The sequence below is a fragment of the Cervus canadensis genome, chromosome 11 (genome assembly GCF_019320065.1).
Source record: "Cervus canadensis isolate Bull #8, Minnesota chromosome 11, ASM1932006v1, whole genome shotgun sequence".
In the NCBI taxonomy this organism is placed as follows: Eukaryota; Metazoa; Chordata; class Mammalia; order Artiodactyla; family Cervidae; genus Cervus; species Cervus canadensis.
Genome location: NC_057396.1, coordinates 25,907,745 through 25,925,356, shown reverse-complemented (window position 1 = coordinate 25,925,356; position 17,612 = coordinate 25,907,745). Strand labels below are relative to the sequence as shown.

At 45.5% G+C, this 17,612-nt stretch overlaps 1 protein-coding gene and 1 long non-coding RNA gene across 3 annotated transcripts in view; one reads left to right on the top strand and one right to left on the bottom strand.

Moving 5' to 3' along the window:
• The window catches only part of JAML (junction adhesion molecule like), a 30,560-nt gene extending 20,832 nt beyond the window's left edge, over positions 1 to 9,728 (top strand). Inside the window, exons 7-10 of the mRNA XM_043481618.1 lie at positions 1,086 to 1,224; positions 4,146 to 4,206; positions 5,854 to 5,940; positions 9,222 to 9,728. Of these exons, the coding sequence (XP_043337553.1) occupies positions 1,086 to 1,224; positions 4,146 to 4,206; positions 5,854 to 5,940; positions 9,222 to 9,314 (380 nt within the window). The 3' untranslated portion in view covers positions 9,315 to 9,728. The remainder of the gene's footprint in view (positions 1 to 1,085; positions 1,225 to 4,145; positions 4,207 to 5,853; positions 5,941 to 9,221) is intronic.
• Positions 9,729 to 13,474: 3,746 nt separating this feature from the next.
• LOC122450214 overlaps positions 13,475 to 17,612 on the bottom strand; it is a 28,527-nt gene continuing 24,389 nt past the window's right edge. For both annotated transcript variants that reach the window (XR_006272082.1, XR_006272083.1), the window contains exons 2-3: positions 14,539 to 14,671; positions 13,475 to 13,911 (exon numbers count right to left, since the gene is read on the bottom strand). This is a non-coding gene — a long non-coding RNA (uncharacterized LOC122450214). The remainder of the gene's footprint in view (positions 13,912 to 14,538; positions 14,672 to 17,612) is intronic.

Here is a 17,612-nt window from a genome sequence, read left to right as displayed (position 1 = left end):
ACTACCCCTCATTCTCAGTGCCATCTTTCTCAATCACAAATCTGAACTTCCTACAGTCTTTCGATGTCTTCTCCATCACCTACAGAAGTAACAAAAACAAAGCAAAACAAAAGATTGAAACAAATTCCTCATCAAGATAATTAAGGTGCTTCATGACTTAGATCCTATTATCTACCCAGCCTCGTTCCCCATCATACCCTCAAATGCAACCTTTGACCCAGAGCCATGGCCCTCTTGCTAGTTTCTCCAAGCACCATCCTGAAGCTAAAGGCCCCAGACCATGGGTATAATGTCCCTATCTCCCCCACCCTCATCCTTCTCCTATTGTTTGCTAAAATCCTTGATAGTTCCTTTCAGACTCAAACTTTAAAACTTGCTGACAGATTCTCAGGTTCTGCCCCCATAGAACTGGGCGCCCGTTTCTCAGTGCTTTGCCCCCATGTGGGCTGCTCTCCTGGCACCCAAGGCAGTGTGTGGTGTTCCGCGCACACTGTTGCCTCCTTGGGGGCACAGACCATGCATTATTGGTATTGGTATTATTACACCAATAATAATTGGTGTTATTTGTATCTTCTGTGCCTAGTACTATCTGGCACTCAGGAGATGTTTGATAAATGTGTTCAGAGTAAATTGAGGAAATGGGTGAAGGGTGCTATATAGATGGATGGAAATTTCGTGCTTGGTATCATGACTGTGGGGCTGTGTTGTAGCTTAGATACCTTTGAAAACAATCACTTCACCATAAAAAGGTCAGCAGCCTCTAACATGTCTGTTATTTGTGTCATTTGGTGAACCACATTTTAAGATAGAATTGTTAATGTAAATGGAAACTCTGTTGTAGGTCAGGTGATATTCTGTTTACCCACCCACCTTCATCTATATCTTAAGGGTAAAATGGGGTGGGCAGAGGCTGGTTCTCAATCTAAAGGGGTCAGCTGGAGTACCAGTGCTTCCATGTGGGGTGAAGTCTGGCCTTCTCCCCCTACTTCCTGACGTGGCTGTTGCTGCTTGGCATAGAACTGGTGAGGCTCCCAGCTCTTCTCTGGAATGTTGAGGCTCTGTCATTGCTCTTCTCCTTTCCCAAGCATTGGTGACCCCGGGAGCCCTCAGACCAGAGATCCTGGGTGGTAACCAGCTGGTGATCATCGTGGGGATCGTCTGCGCCACCATCCTGCTTCTTCCGGTTCTGATACTGATTGTGAAGAGGGCCTTCGGAAATAAGAGGTATGGGGCTGCTCCCATCTCTTGGATGGGGAGGCTGAGGTGCCTGTAGCCTGAAGTGGAAGAGAGTGATAAGACCCTATGTGTACCATTTTCACAGAAGGGTGTGTTTTGTTTTATTTATTTTTAGAAAGTGTTGTTTATTTATTGTGGTGGGTCTTCTCTAGTTGTGACAAGTGGGCTTCTCATTGCAGTGGCCCCTCTTGTTGCCGAGCATGGGCTCTCCGCGCTCAGGCGTCAGTCGCTGCGGCGAGTGGGCTCCATAGCTGTGCACGGGCTTAATTGCTCCATGGCATGTGGAATCTTCCTGGGCCAGGGAATTGAACCTGTGTCCCCTGCATTGGCTTTGAGGATTTTTAACCAGCGAACCACCAGGGAAGCTCAGAAGGGAGTATTTTAAACTAGGCATCATCTGGGGTAATCATGTTAGATGTCATTGTACAGTGACCCCACCCCCTTTGCTCCCTGTTCAGTCTCTAAGTCGTCTCTGACTCTTTTGTGACCCCATGGACTGTAGCCTGCCAGGCTCTTCTGTCCATGTGATTTCCCAGACAAGAATACCGGAATAGGTTGCCATTTCCTTCTCCAAGGGATCTTCCTGACCCGGGGATCAAACCCATATCTTCTGCACTGGCAGGTGGATTCTTTACCACTGAGCCACCAGCGAAGCCTCCTCTGTTCTTTGTTGTCCTGAAGGGCCTTACACATTCCCACATCATCGTCATTTTATAAGATTACAAAGACTTACAAATGTTTGTCCAAGTAGAACATAATTAAGAGTATAAATCTTATGCAAGAACCATAATGGAGCTATTCAATGCCTGAGAGAAATGATTTTTGGGTTACCCGTAGCACGTATACACTTTTTAGAGAAGCTCAGATTTTGAGGGTTGTCAGTGACTTTATTTGAAGGACCACATTTTAATTATGAGAAGCTACTTTTGAATGGACAGCCTCAGGTCCTAAATTATTTTTAGGGAATGTATTTTTAAAGGCTTGAGGTTCTGTACATGCATGCTCAGAGTTGTGTCTGACTCTGCGACACCATGGACTATAGCCCTCCAGGCCCCTCTGTCCGTGGGATTTTCTGGACTGGGTTGCCATTTTCTCTGCCAGGGGATCTTCCCGACCCAGGGATTGAACCTGCACCTGTTTGTTTCCTGCACTGAACAGGCAGATTCTTTACCAGCTGCACCACCTGCAGTTCTCCTAGTATCTCAGAAATTGGCAGATCCTCTGGCATGAACACTAGCGTTTCACTGGTTTTGGCTGGGCCATATCCTTCTGTTTATCCAACCATTGATAAACTGTGTTGCTAGGGCAAATTGACTCCTTTGAAATAGTGTCAAGGGGCAAGAACCCCCATTTAGACTGAGTAGAGCTGACTTTTAGGTCTCCTTTCCCCATGGGACATGGATCGTACAGAAACTGCTGGTATCTGCTAGGTCTGCATTTGACTCCTCAGGGGCTTTCTGACTTGGTTTTGAAATGGAAAGTCTTTGCTCTGGGCAGGTGGGCAACACAGAACAAAGAGTTAGACAATATGGCTTCCCTATCAGCTCACTTCCCTGACCTGGACCTCAGTGTCTCTCAAAATGAAGAACAGAGCTCCCATGTCTATGTATCTGTTTATTCTAAGAAATAATCAGATGGATGTGTTGAGATTTGTGCATAAACATGGTCGCTGTAGCAAAGGTTATATTTAAAAACTGAAATCATTGTCAGTGCCTGTCAGAAAGGTAATGATCCAATGAACTGGTATTCCAGTCGATGAAATACTGCTCAACCCTGTATGTGATGATGGGGAAAGATGTCCAAGAAGTAATATACCATATATAGTAGGATCTTATTTTAATAAAAAAGCAAATTATGTAATTCTCACTTCAGCAGCACACATACTAAATATATCCTGTGTGAGTATACTTATGCACTGAGAGAAGTTTAGAAGGATAATTTTAAAATACTAGTAGTGCTATTTGGGAGAAAAGAAAAGGTGGGTCCAATGAGGGTAGGAGGTTTACTGGAACTTGAACTTCAGACTGTCTACATTTCTGTATTATTTGAATTATTTTACAATCAGAGCATACAACTTTATAATCAGGAAATATGATTAAAATATTTACACTTTGAGACAAAAAACCAGATTCCCTTCTAGCTTTAACCCTGGTTGTTGTTTTTAGCTGTACTTTAGGCCAAAGTAGAAAAATGGAAGGCTATTCAGTAGCAAAAGCAGAAGGCCAGATGGTCAAGAGATCAAAGGCCAAGGGGCAAGGAAGGGGCCTGAGCTCCCAGCCCTGGGTGTTTGCCGGGTTAATTCTGCTTGTCCTCCCTCCAGGGAGAGTCCCAGAGCCTTGGAACTGGTGTCTTGCTGAGTTTCTGCTGCCCCCTGCTGGTCTGGCTTCTTCTCCCTAGTCCTCGGAAATTATGAAATTGAATCCCGTGGAGTCCCTCTATTTATTCACTTACAATTGTTCTGGACAGGAAGTTATTAGGGTCACAGGAGACCGGCAGAGGGCTTCCCTTGTAGCTCAGCTGGTAAAGAATCCGCCTGCAATGCGGGAGACCTGGGTTCGATCTCTGGGTTGGGAAGATCCCCTGGAGAAGGGAAAGGCTACCCACTCCAGTATTCTAGCCTAGAGGATTCTATGGATTGTATAATCCATGGGGCTGCAAAGAGTTGGACACAACTGAGCAACTTTCAGTTACTAGACAGGCTGAAGCTGTCTTCAGCCCAGGCTTTCTCTAGATACTTCTCTGCTCTCCATCAGATTCTAAGCTGAGCTGTGTAGTGCGATCTGAAGGTGTCTAGGAGTGGGTCCTCCTCTGGGGTCTCTTTTTTATAAAAACTCTGTGTGGTCTTGTGTTGTCATCTTTGACTCTACAATGCTGGGTGGTTAATTGCACGTGCTTTCATGTCTTTGCAGTTCAGTCACTTCCACCACCCTGGTCAAAAGCCTGGAGAACACAGAGAAGCCTCGTGCAGAGGTAAGAGAAGAATTCTGCCATTTTGGGACCTCCCTGGTGGTCCAGTGGCTAAGACTCTGTGCCTCCAACACAGGGGACATGGGTTCCATTTCTGGTCAGGGAACTAAGATTCCACATGCCTGCAGGGCCAAAAAAAAAAAAAAAAGACAAACCAAAAAACAGAATTATGCCGCTTTGCAGCTGTGCCCCGTGAGGACAAGGTGGAGACTGCTCCAGCACCCAGGTGGTGTCTTTATCATTCTCCTGGGAACTGTGTCTCATTCACTGTTATGTCTCAGCACCCCCAGTGCCTGGCCCAGAGCAGTGCTTAGGAGATCTCCATCACTCAGTTAGAGCCCAGGAGTAGTGAGGCGCGTGGGGTGGGTGGGGCCGGCCCTGCAGCCCAGCCCAGCCTTGGAGGGTCCAGGGAAAGCGCACTGGACTTGAATCGGAAGCCAGTTCAAGCCCAGCTCTGCCACTCCCCGAGCCTCTGTTTTCTCACCCCCAAAATGAGGAGAAGGACAAACATATCTGCCCAGCTGTGAGGTTCAAATAACGTGATACTATGTGCAAGTGCTCTATAATTTCTGAGGCATTGTATCAATATGAGGGGTGATTATGATCCATTCTGGGGTTAAGTGAAGTGAACAGTTCAGTTCACTGAACGGTTCAGATTAAATATTCAGGAACCTTTAGAAAGAGAGAATCAAGAACTTTTTCTTGATCATATTAGTTTGTGATAGTTTATATAAATAATAAATAATTGCTACTAGGAACTGAGAAATGGATTAATTTCCTTGAACTGCCCCCCCCCCTTTGTTCTTTCTTTTCTTCCCTCCTCCCTCTCTCCTCCCTCCCTCTTTCTTTCTTCCTTCCTGTTTTCCTCCCTCCCTCCTTCCTTTCTTTCTTTTGAAAAACTCTTCTTACATACCTTTTCATCTTTTGGGCTGTTTGTGACCCAAGAGTAGGATTTTCTCACATCATAGTACAGGGGACTCCAGAAGTCCAAGAATTTGTCACTGGATGATCACTTCCCCAGATAGTGACAGGGACGGGAGTCACAAAGTACCCCTGACCTCACAGACATGAAGTTCAGTGAGGGCTGTTCCCGCCGTTTAAGCCCTATGGGAGAGATGATGACAATTAGGTGCTAATGAATGCTGTCCTGCCAAGACTCTAATTGGGAGGAAATAACCACAAAATTCAAATCATTCGGCAAAATAAGAATTCTCTACTGCTACCTCAATGCCCATCCAAACAAAGATGTTGGACTTTTTTTTTTTTCCTGGTCACACCATGGGACAAGTGGAATCTTAGTTCCCCAACAAGGGATTGAACCCATGCCCCCTGCATTGGGAGTGTGGAGTCTTAACCACTGGACCACCAGCGAAGTCCCAGATGTTTGACTTTTGAACCAAAGAAGTTCGTTCTGAATATAGTACTCTTTGCCGATGAGGTAATTTTCTTAATTTTCAGGAAGTCTGAGGACTGAATTATTGTGACCTATGATCATTCTGTAGCTCTCAATAACCCTCAGAACCCACTGATTTTGGGGGTTGATGCCCTGTGAACATAGGGGATCATAAGAACATGGAAAAGATAGCCTTTTCTCTGGCATGTAAGATTTGTTGAGTTTTAAGACTATTTATATGGTTTTCTCCCCTCTAGAAACATATTTACTCCTCAATAACTACACAAGAGGTGAACGATGAGGAAGAATCAGGTGGAAAATCAGAGGCCACCTACATGACCATGGTGAGGAGTGTTCTGAGTCCCGCTGAGCCCGGTGTCTGGAGGCAGGAAAAGGACTTGGGAAGGATATGGCAGACTCATTGCTAGGTTTCCTGGCGGGAGCAGGGGTGGGGGTGAGGTGCGGTGGTGGTGGGGTGAGGAGACACTCTGCTGAAGGCAGAGATTTTTCTAGGTAGTTGGAAATTGTAAGAAGTTGAAGCTCTGCTGGATAGAAGAGTAGCAAACTTGTCCTTATACCCAATTTCGAGCCTTCTGAGCATCTCTAGGGCTGGAGAGGGTTGATCTTAGAGGTAGAAGGAAGTGCTATCATGAGGTTAGACAAAGATCTCTTTCTCATCAGCACAATACTGGTTTAACACAATGTAGTTAAGAGGGACTAGATGATCTTGTACAAAAATCATGTCATGAGGAACTGTTTTCCTCCTTTTCAAAAGGTCCCTTCCAACTCTTAGATTTTTTTTTGTTTTTGCAGCATAAGGTCATTATTTGCACTTTATTAACTGAATGCAACACAAATTTGCCATGCCCATTAGATGCTCATATACACATGCCTGCAAGCCCAGCACCAATAACTTCCTAGTGCTGTGTTGTGCTAAGGAATTACTATTTACGATTTAAGCCCTTGGTCCCTTAATGAATTACATGTCTTTCCCCAAGTCTTTTTTATGCTAGTAGCATTCTTTATTTGCTGCACCACTAACTGTGAGAACTCTACTGTTTATGCTATTTTACCCAATGCTCCTTTGTTCATAGCCTTTACAGTTTTCCTATGGTGTCGGGATATTTTATTGTTGTTTAGTCACTAAGTCATATCCGACTCTTTTGTGACTTCATGGACTGTAGCCCACCAGGCTCCTCTGTCCATGGGATTTCCAGGCAAGAATACTGGAGAAGGTTGCCGTTTCCTCCTCCAGGGGCTCTTCTTGACTCAGGGATCCAACCTGTGTCTCCTGCATTGGCAGTCAGATTCTTTGCCACTGAGCCACCTGGAAGCCCATTGTGATATTTTATATACTTGCTAATTGCTTTATCATGTTATTAAATTTTATTTTTTTACATTTCTGAGTATGACCTCTTCTCTGCACATATCTTTTAGAATTCCTTAGATTACCAATGGTTCTATCTTTACACTGATTTCTAGTTGGCTCCAATTCTAGGTGGCCAACATATATTGAAATATACACGGTCTAGTATATCCTGGAGTGTTACATGTCTTCAGTGTTAGCTTGTGGGCTTCTCCTTCACTGGTATTTTCCTATAATTTACAACGTTTACTAAACTTAACTGTGTGTGCTCAGTCACATCCGACTCTTTTCGGTCCCAGGGACTGTAGCCTGCCAGACTCCTCTGTCCATGGGATTCTCCAGGCAAGAATACTGGAGTAAGTTGCCACTTCCTGTTCCAGGCAATCTTCCTGACCCAGGGATTGAATCCACATCTCCTGCATTGGCAGGCAGAGTCTTTCCACATTTGTTGCTGTTTAGTTGCTCAGTCATGTCCCCATGGGGACTCTTTGTGACCCCTTGGACTGCAGCACACCAAGTTTCCCTATCCTTCACTATCTCCTGGAGTTTGCTCAAACTCATGTCCATTGAGTCAAAACTCCACCTGGGAAGCTCTAAACTAAATTTACCCACCAGTTGCATTTAAAGTCAATATTTTTCAACTCTTAGATTTTTTAACTCTGTGACTTATTGTACCTTGACATAATCCAACTGCTGGAAGGCTGCATGCTGGATTTCATGTAATAATACAGAGTCTGATTCCTATGTTCTCTTTGTTCAACTCTCCAGGAAAGTCTAGCACCTAGAAAAGACACTGGCTGTGTAGTGAGTAGGCGTAAGGACAAAAGGAATGAGCTGGCGAGGGACATGATGCTATTTGTAGATAAATAATACTTGGTCAAGAATCCGCCTGCAGTGTGGGAGACCTGGGTTCGATCCCTGGGTTGGGAAGATCCCCTGGAGAAGGGAACGGCTATCCACTCCAGTATTCTGGCCTGGAGAATTCTGTGGACTGTGTACTCCATGGGGTCGCAGAGAGTTGGACCCAACTGAAGGACTTTCGCAATAGGCACCCCAGCCATGCAGGGAACAGTGTTCTACTGTGTTCAGGAAGGCTGGCCTCCTCTGTTTATAGGATGATGGCTTGTGTTTTTTTCCTGTTACACCAGCTCCAAGGACACATGACTCCCAGATGATTGCAACAGAGAAAGGTTCTGCCAGGGAAGAGTGAGATCAGAATCTGGCCTTGCTCCACCAAGTGAAACACGAGCTCCCCTCTGAAGTTGAATATAGTCACTCCCCCTCCCCCCATCCTTCTCCCATCGTTGCCATGTGATGCTACAGTAACTGCCAGAACCTTGTCTTAGAGACCTGCTGATAACGGTGCCTGCTGATCTGTGTCCGTCACCTGGGTGGTACCGTTTTGCAGACACTCTGTGGGACAGAGATGATGGAGAAGTGAGCCAGCTTCAGTGCCAGCGTCTCATGTTTAGTGCCAGGTGTTTGAGATTTAAACTCTGCAGAAAACAGCACCCATGTCCCCTTGAAACGGATCCAATAAAGCAAGTGTGATGGGAGACCAGGGCCACAAACTCAAAGGCCTTCGGGGGCTCATCAAGTTATTCTAAAACACTGTCAAATTACACAAGGCTGTGGGTGAATTCTGGCCTGTGTACCATTTGTTTGAGACTTTAGGTAGGGGGCTGTTATCTGATAGAGAGCAGGGGTAACAAAGAAATTTTGCTTAAAAATTTTTTTTAAAATTTTTTGTTCATCATGGATTTTTTTTTTACATTGATTTTTATTTTTGACTACACCTGCAGTGTGCAGGATTTTAAATCCCCAACCAGGGATTGAACCCTTCCCCCCTGTACCTCCCTGTGTCCTAACTACTGGACTGCCAGGGAAGTCCCAGAACCTTTGCCTTTTTATTAAATTTACTTAAATGGAGGGGCACCATACCATGTCCTCTTTCTGAGGCTGTATGGCGCAATGGTTAAGATCCCTAGCTTTGGAGTTGGACAGACCAGGGTCCGCATCTTTACCCTGACTTAGAAGCTGGATCATCTTGGGCAGGTAACTTGGTTTCTTGAGCTTCGGTTTCCTCATCCTTAATGGGGAAAATATTAATAAAACCTACCTCTCGGGTTGTGAGGAACAAATGAGATAGTGCATGTGAAATTCAGAACTAGCCCAGACAGATGGGAAGAGTTCAATAAATGGTAACTATTATGATTGAAATGCTTCTTACAAATATGCTTTGTTTCTCTCTCCCCACAGCACCCAGTCTGGCCTTCTCTGAGGTCAGCACCAACTAGCCCACCAGACAAAAGGTCAACTGGGGGAATTGCAAAAACAGAGCAAGCCTTCTGAGAAGAAGGGGTGGTCCTTTCACCCTTGGCTGAGGCAGAGACTCTCTTTGCTGTGTGTCCTGAGTCCATCCATGTAGCAGTTGTTTCAGACCCACTGCCCTCCCAGTCCTCTTCCTGCCTCACTGCTTGGGCAGAGGGCTGAAGTTGGAGGGCTCGAAGCCCAGCAGAGACCAGACAGGCCTGGAGGAAGACAGGCTGATAAGGGGGAGCATGGACGTGGTCCCCCTGGAGTGAGACCCTGGCCCCGGGGACCCTGGTCAGCTGCTGCAGTGGCCTTGAGCGTCCAGGTCAGACCCTTTGCTTGGACGGTGCTCTCTGTGGAAGGTTCCAGAGAGGAATCACAGAGATAAAAACTACCCCAAATGATTGTTCCTTTGGCCAATGATCCCTAAATAAATGCAGTCTGTGGCAATCATGCTGTGTTTCTACCCTGGCTGAAGGGCATGTGGAGTGCTGGTGAAGAATCTATAGTTGGGAATTCCTGAAACAACTGAAATGACTGGAAGAAAGCCCTGCTGTGACTCATACATTGGGGGCTGGTTTGAGGCTTGAGGAAGTTTGGGGGGTGTGAATGGGTTGGAAGTGGGGTATGAATACATCTCTTCGATGTAACTCAGTGCTTCTTGATGCCGGCTGGATATCAGAGTGGCTGGTGGCTCTTGACTGGCCCCACCAGAGGTCTGGATAGAATATATGGGTGGAGCTGGAGCACTTGTCTTTTTCAGAAACGACGCTCCTGGGTCACCAAAGTGGACAGCCACTGATTTAACTCTTGGTCTGAAATGTGAGATTCCTTCCTTTTTGGTTCCTTTAATGCAGTAAGATTTAATAAGGCTAGTTTTTTTTTTTTTTTTTTTTTTTAAATCCTCTGGTTCTGAACTCCTGTTTCTAGTCTGGTCTCAGCTCAGATCTCTTTGTCTTTACTCCCATATGGCCTGCCTCATGTACTGTGTCCTATTTTTCCCTCTTAGCCATTTAGGGCCTGGATAAAGAGCAGATCTTTTGTGGGTCTCTGATTTCTGATCCAATCTCAAGTTGAGGTAATTTTTAATTTTTTTTAGCTGCACCCCACAGCACATGGGACCTTAGTTCCCTGACCAGTGATCGAACCCATGCACCTTCCATTGGAAGTGTGGAGTCTTAACTGCTGGACCACCAGGGAAGTCCCAGAGCTACATTTTTGAGTGATTTCCCTAACTCTCCAGATTTCAAGGACCCTCCACAACACACTAAACATTAACTTTCTCTTTTACCAACTGTCCTCTGGTCTGCACTTGGAGGCTTGAAGCCTCTTTTTGTTCAGCCATGGCTAAGAGTCATGACTTGTTTCTTCCTCATTTTTAGCTCTCAATAAGGAGCATGTCAATAATTTACAATATGTGGATTGAAGGCAATATCCTGTCCAAGACATACCAGAGAGGCGACACATGTTGACATGATGGGGGGACTTCTTTCATATACTAAGAGTTCATGGGGAGGAAGTGGTTTCCTTTCTGACTTATTAGGCAACATGCTCTCCTGAGCTGAGGGGCCCTTTTCTATTTCCTCAAATATTGTTTTCATGTGATGTCAACCTTCAGGATACCGAGTGAAGTGGATGGATGGTGACTGTACATCTGTTGTTCTGAGTAGAAGGGAATACTTGCGATAAGGGCTGAGTGGGCTGGGCAGCTTCTCCATGTGCTCCTCCCTGCAGAGGACGCTTTGCCCTGGCAAGTGTGCACATACCCCTCCAGGGTTTGACTTACACACATCAAATTTGAATTCCATTCATTCAAGGTTAAGCTTTCATTCTGAGGAGGAAGAAGAGGAAGTCTTCCTCTCTCTCTCAACTCTGCCTCTCCACAAATCTTCCTCTTACACACAGGCATGGAGTCAAGGTTGAGAGCGCAAGTCCACAGCTGTCAAATACAATTTTGCCCCAAACGAAAATAGCCCTGAAGGGGCCCGTGGGAAAGACCTGCCTGCCCGCTATGCCCTTTGCTTAGGGGTGGTTGTCTACTAAATCCAGGACCTTGAAGGCATATAGTGTAGGGAATGGCTTCTAGTGAAAAAAACCTGGTTTAAATCTTGGCTCTGCCTCTTACTCTCTGTTCAACATGACAAAGTTTATGTCAATTCTTTGAGGCTATTTGCCTGATAGAAAATAATCATGGGAACTAAATGAGGTTGGTTAGGGGCTAGAGCCTGGTCTGGATCCTCCATCCCCTTCCAGTATGTTTTCCCAGTGGATTTGTCATCTGATGATTCAGTCCCCATCTCATTATTTTTTATTTCTATGGGCAGGAAGCCCTGCAACCCTAAATATAATAACTAAGTCCTTCTTCTCATCCAAAGAAAGAGTTAGGAAGCCAAACTTGGGGAAGGGTTTTGCATAGCTCTGAGGGGTGACATTCTGAAGGGCAGGACGCCTGCTGGAGATGGAGCAAGCTGGATCTCCTTGTAGATCCAAGCAGTTATGTTACTTGAATTTGCAGTATTTTAAGTCTCTAGAACACCAGATGCTCCCATATTCAAAGGCTTCCAGAAGCAAGCAAACTTTTGCCAACAGAAAGCAGCCTAAGGGTGGAGGGGGTGGGGCCACCCAGGAATAATGGAGAATCTGGCACCATCAGAGTTTGGCTACTGGAACTGAAAACAGTTCAGCCTGTCCCCTGAGGACCTGCAGAAGCTGTGCCTCCTTTAAAAGGCTTCTGCCTTCTGCCAGTGCTTCAGTCTTTGTTTCTCTTTGCCACCTCACTCTTTCTGCTCTTGGCTAGTCTGTGTGCTTACATGTCTACACTGGGAATTTTCTTTAATAAAACACCAGCTCTTTGTACGTGTGTGTGTGTGTGTGTGTGTGTTTGGAAGTGGTCATCCTGCCACTGATTTGGCTCAGTTACTTAGACCTAGAGAACCTTAGGTTGCAAGTTTTGTCCCAGCCCAGACCAGTTATCTTCTTAGAATAAACAAATTTTCTCAGAACTCCTGACCTTCTGTCCTGGCCAGTTGGTTTGCAAATGTGGTTCATTCCTCCTCAAGGGAGATCAGGTGATCCATTACCACTTCTATAAAAACCAACTCTTTTTTTTTTTTTTTTAAAGCCAACTCTTGAAACATCCCTTCTTCACCAAAAAATAAGGGAACTTGGAGTTTTCACAGAAAGCTAAACCCTTTCATATTTCCTAGATGGTGACAGCAACAGTGATTTACTTTGTCCCAGAACTCCCAGAACCCTTGTCTGAACTCCACACTGTATGCTCATGGCCTTCTGACATTGGGCACCATTTTGTCTACCCATCCACACCTCCCATTTTTTCCCCATGATTCACATACCTTTGTCTTTTGTGCTTCTGAGCCTTTGCTCTTGGTGTTCCCCTGTCTAGAATTCCCTTTTTCTTCTTACCTGCCCAAATAAACATTTCTTCAAGTCTCGCTCGGGTGGTTGTCCATTTCTACTTGTCTCTACACTTACCGGATTTTATCATTTGATGTTTTCTAATTGTTTCATGGGTGTGGGCTTTATTTTCTCTGAGAGATCTTAAACTCTTTAAGAATCTGCTTTAGGTCTTTTCTGTGAGCATTGCAGTATCTGACTCCATGTGGGAAAATCCTTCACTGAATGGAATTCCTAGGGAATGGGGTGGCTGAACCTGGCTCCCAGACCTGGTTCCACCACACTTTGGCTGTGGAAGGTCAGGTTGATGGAGTTTCTGCTCTTTCCCAAGATATGAAATAGATATTCATTCATGCATTCATTCTCATCTGCTCAGGGACTAATAGTGGACTAACACAAACTAAGAAGAATAAGGCAGAACCCCTGTCTTTAAGGAACAGCAGTCTAGTTGGGGAGGTAAGATATATAAACAAAAAATGACAATACTCTCTGGCTCAAGCAATCCCAGGGGTACTGTAGATGAGAGTTGATACATTTACCTCCCTGTCTAGAAGGTAAACTCTCAAAGAGTGAGCTGTTTCTCATCCACTTCTATGTCTCTACTTTCTAGCCTTGTGTCTGGCACATAGGGGACATTAGATATTCGAGTTTGTTGTATAAAGGAACTGATAGATGAGTAAGCGGACCCAGGGTCATAGCATCACAGAGAGAAGTATGTAGGTACAACAAGGAAGGGGTTACTTTGTATCAGATTAAAAAAAAATATTTATTTTTTATTTGTTTATGGCTGCACTGGGTCTTCATTGCTGGGAGCTGGGTCAACTCTCTAGTCGTAACGCACGGGCTGCTCGTTGTGGTGGCTTCTCTTGTTGCTGAGCGCAGACTCTAGGGTGCATGGGCTTCAGTAGCTATGGCAGGCAGGCTCTACAGCACGTGTGATTCTGTGGTTGTGGCGCATGGGCTTAATTGCCCCACTGTGTGTGGGATCTTCCTGGACCAGGGATCGAACCTGTGTCCCTTATATTTTTGGCAGGCAGATTCTTAATCACTGAACCACCAGAGAAGTCATTTAGTAGATTTTTGAAGAAGGACTAGGAGCTAGCTGAGCAGACAGGGGAGGAAGGGCATTCCTGGAGGAGGAAACTTCGAAGGTCGAGACACCATGATGTGAAGCTCTTACACGGGGTCAGAGAAGCCTCGAACCTTGCCTGGTGCAGAATGGCTTGGGAAGGGTAGGGGCAGAGAAGAAAGGTGAGTGAAATTGTTATTCCTGGGCAGGCCACTTGGTGCTGTACACATTTAATCCTAAGCTTGTTCCTGCTTGCCAGCCCCTTCTTCCCAGCCTCCCATACCTGGCCTCTGCACTGCCTCTTGCTTCTGGGATGCAAACCTTTTAATATTCATTGAAGGCATTACTTCTTAAACTTTCATGTGCTCAAGAAACATCTAAGGATCTTGTTTAACATGCAGATTCTGATTCTTTGGGTCTGAGGTTGGACCTGTGACTCTGCATTTCTAAGAAGCTCCCAGGTGAGGCTGAGGATGCTGGTCCAGTAAGGCAGTGGTACCCAGGGAGGCTCTCTGTAGCCTCAACTAAGAATTCCAAAGGTAAAAGGAAACCACCTTCCTTTGGGTTACTTGTAACATTCTCCCACCAGCAGGATAGAAAATTGAGTGCTGTCTAATCCAGTCTTCAGGGTTAAATGGCGCTGGGTAGAAATGCTGAAAAGAGGGCCTCATTCCCCAGATAGCCCGTCTCCAATAGTGGTGTCTTCATTTTGCAAACTATTGATTACCTCTTTGAGTTTCTGCTTCCCAGGCTTTTATTGACTCCTGGGGGAAGGCATACCTTTTTGAAGCAGATGGGCATCTGGAAGCCCGGCTGAGCTGTGGGGAGGCTCAAGGTCTGCTCTCCTCCCAACTCACCCTGCCAGGGTGCCTCTCCCCTGATCCATTGCCTTCTGACTCTTGGTCCTGGAGAGCTGAATTGGACAAAGGCTATACTAAGTCACAGGCTTGGCTTCTCCTAGCCAAATTCTGGATAGAGGCAAAGGAACTTCTAGATCTGTCTCTTAGATGTCCCCCAAATAGAAGCTTTTGGACCCAGTGTGAGACCAAGGGAGCTGGGTAAGCAAGCAGCTTTCCTGGGCCTCACGGGCATGCTCAACAGCATTAAGAAAAAGGAGGAGGCCGGCTACATCAAACTAAAACTCTCCGCCTGACATGTGCCTGCGGCAGCATGGTGCTGCAGACTGGGACGGGGCTGAGGGGCTGGGGGGGAGCTGGGGCCCCTGGGCCGATGCCGGTGTATCCCTGTGAGCGCACCTGAGAGCCAGGCCAGGCTTATGGCAGAGGAGGCCTGGGATCTGAGGGTTGTGGCCACCAGGAGACCCTTTTCTCCTAGGCTACCCCATCTGTCCTTCTCTGACTTCTCTGCCTTTGGGCTGTGAGCTCTGTGAACGAGCCAGCTAGTGCCAGACTCTGGGGAAGTGAGAGAGGCACTTTGGTGACAGAGTCTCTGTGAGATCCAGGCACAGATAAGCTCAGAGGTCTTCTCCCCACATCTCTGCCTTCAGCAACTGCCACCCAAATTTGACCCACTTCACTCCTCCTCAACCTAGGACAGCTTCAGCGGCCTGGGCTAGATCTCATTGCCTTCTTGATAATGTGGATGATGTCCCATCCTTCTCCAAATTCACTCATTCATTCATTCAGGGTACCCTGGGCAGCTAGGCAGCACCTGTGTCTGCTCTGAGCTGAGCACTGTGCTGGCCTCTCATTTGATTCCTTTGTGCCCTGTCTCTTTCTGCATTCTGTTACACACACACACACACACACACACACACACACAGAGGCATCTTGCTACATCTATTCTGGTTTTCTCTTCCCTATGTCTCTAAACAACCCAAGGGAAGTTCTCATGTCTCCTCCCCTTCGTAACAGGTGATGTGGATTACTGGATACATGCAGTGTTTCACACAGACCGCAGCTTGAGTCTTGACTCTAACCCTGCCCTTAACTATTAATATCATAGGTAACTTGAGTGGGCTCAAGTTAAAGATGGGCTAATAAAGGACAGAAATTGTATGGACCTAACAGAAGCAGAAGATATTAAGAAGAGGTGGCAAGAATACACAGAAGGACTGTACAAAAAAGATCTTCATGACCCAGATAATCACGATGATGTGACCACTCACCTAGAGCCAGACATCCTGGAATATGAAGTCAAGTGGTCCTTAAGAAGCATCACTATGAACAAAGCTAGTGGAGGTGATGGAATTCCAGTTGAGCTATTTCAAATCCTAAAAGATGATGCTGTGAAAGTGCTGCACTCAATATGCCAGCAAATTTGGAAAACTCAGCAGTGGCCACAGGACTGGAAAAGGTCAGTTTTCATTCCAACCCAAAGAAAGGCAATGCCAAAGAATGCTCAAGCTACCACACAATTGTACTCATCTCACATGCTAGTAAAGTAATGCTCAAAATTCTCCAAGCTAGGCTTCAGCAATACGTGAACCATGAACTTCCAGATGTTCAAGGTGGTTTTAGAAAAGGCAGAGGAACCAGAGATCAAATTGCCAATATCCGCTGGATCATTGAAAAAGCAAGAGAGTTCCAGAAAAACATCTACTTCTGCTTTATTGACTATGCCAAAGCCTTTGACTGTGTGGATCACAATAAACTGTGGAAAATTCTGAAGGAGATGGGAATACCAGACCACTTGACCTGCCTCTTGAGAAACCTGTATGCAGCTCAGGAAGCAATAGTTAGAACTGGACATGGAACAACAGACTGGTTCCAAATAGGAAAAGGAGTATGTCAAGGCTATATATTGTCACCCTGCTTGTTTAACTTATATGCAGAGTACATCATGAGAAACGCTGGGCTGGAAGAAGCTGAAGCTGGAATCAAGATTGCTGGGAGAAATATCAATAACCTCAGATATGCAGATGACATCACCCCTATGGCAGAAAGTGAAGAGGAAATAAAAAGCTTCTTGATGAAAGTGAAAGAGGAGAGTGAAAAAGTTGGCCTAAAACTCAACCTTCATAAAACTAAGATCATGGCATCTGGTCCCATCACTTCATGGGAAATAGATGGCGAAACAGTGGAAACAGTGTCAGACTATTTTTTTGGGCTCCAAAATCACTGCAGATAGTGACTGAAGCCATGAAATTAAAAGACGCTTAGTCCTTGGAAGGAAAGTTATGTCCAACCTAGACAGCATATCAGAAAGAGAGACATCACTTTGTCAACAAAGGTCTGTCTAGTCAAGGCTATGGTTTTTCCAGTAGTCATGTATGGATGTGAGAGTTGGACCATAAAGAAAGCTAACCACTGAAGAATTGATGCTTTTGAACTGTGGTGTTGGAGAAGACTCTTGAGAGTCCCTTGGACTGCAAGGAGACCCAACCAGTCCATTCTAAAGATCAGTCCTGGGTGTTCATTGGCATCTCTTAGCCATGATGAATTCTACCGCAAAGGCTTGTGGGTAGAGCATCCCTTGACATCACTCCCCCTTTAACCTCCAAGGAGCCTTTCTGTGCACATGTGGTTGGGGAGATCTCCTGACTTCAAGAATGAGAAATATGTGGTCTAGGCAGGGCCCAGCCTCCTCCCTTAATTATCCTGCTCTTATATTATATTAGGGCTTCCCTGGTGGCTCAGATGGTAAAGAATCTGCCTACAATGCAGGAGATCCAGGTTGGATTCCTGGGTTGAGAAGACTCCCTGGAAAAGGGAATGGCTACCCACTCCAGTATTTTTGCCTGGAGAACTCCATGAACTGAGGAATCTGGTGGGCTTCAGTATTATATCATTTTTATTATTGTTGTAATTATTGAACAACAGCATGTAATTATAATTCACTCATATAATTATTCACATATATAATGAATATTATATGAATATATAATCATATAT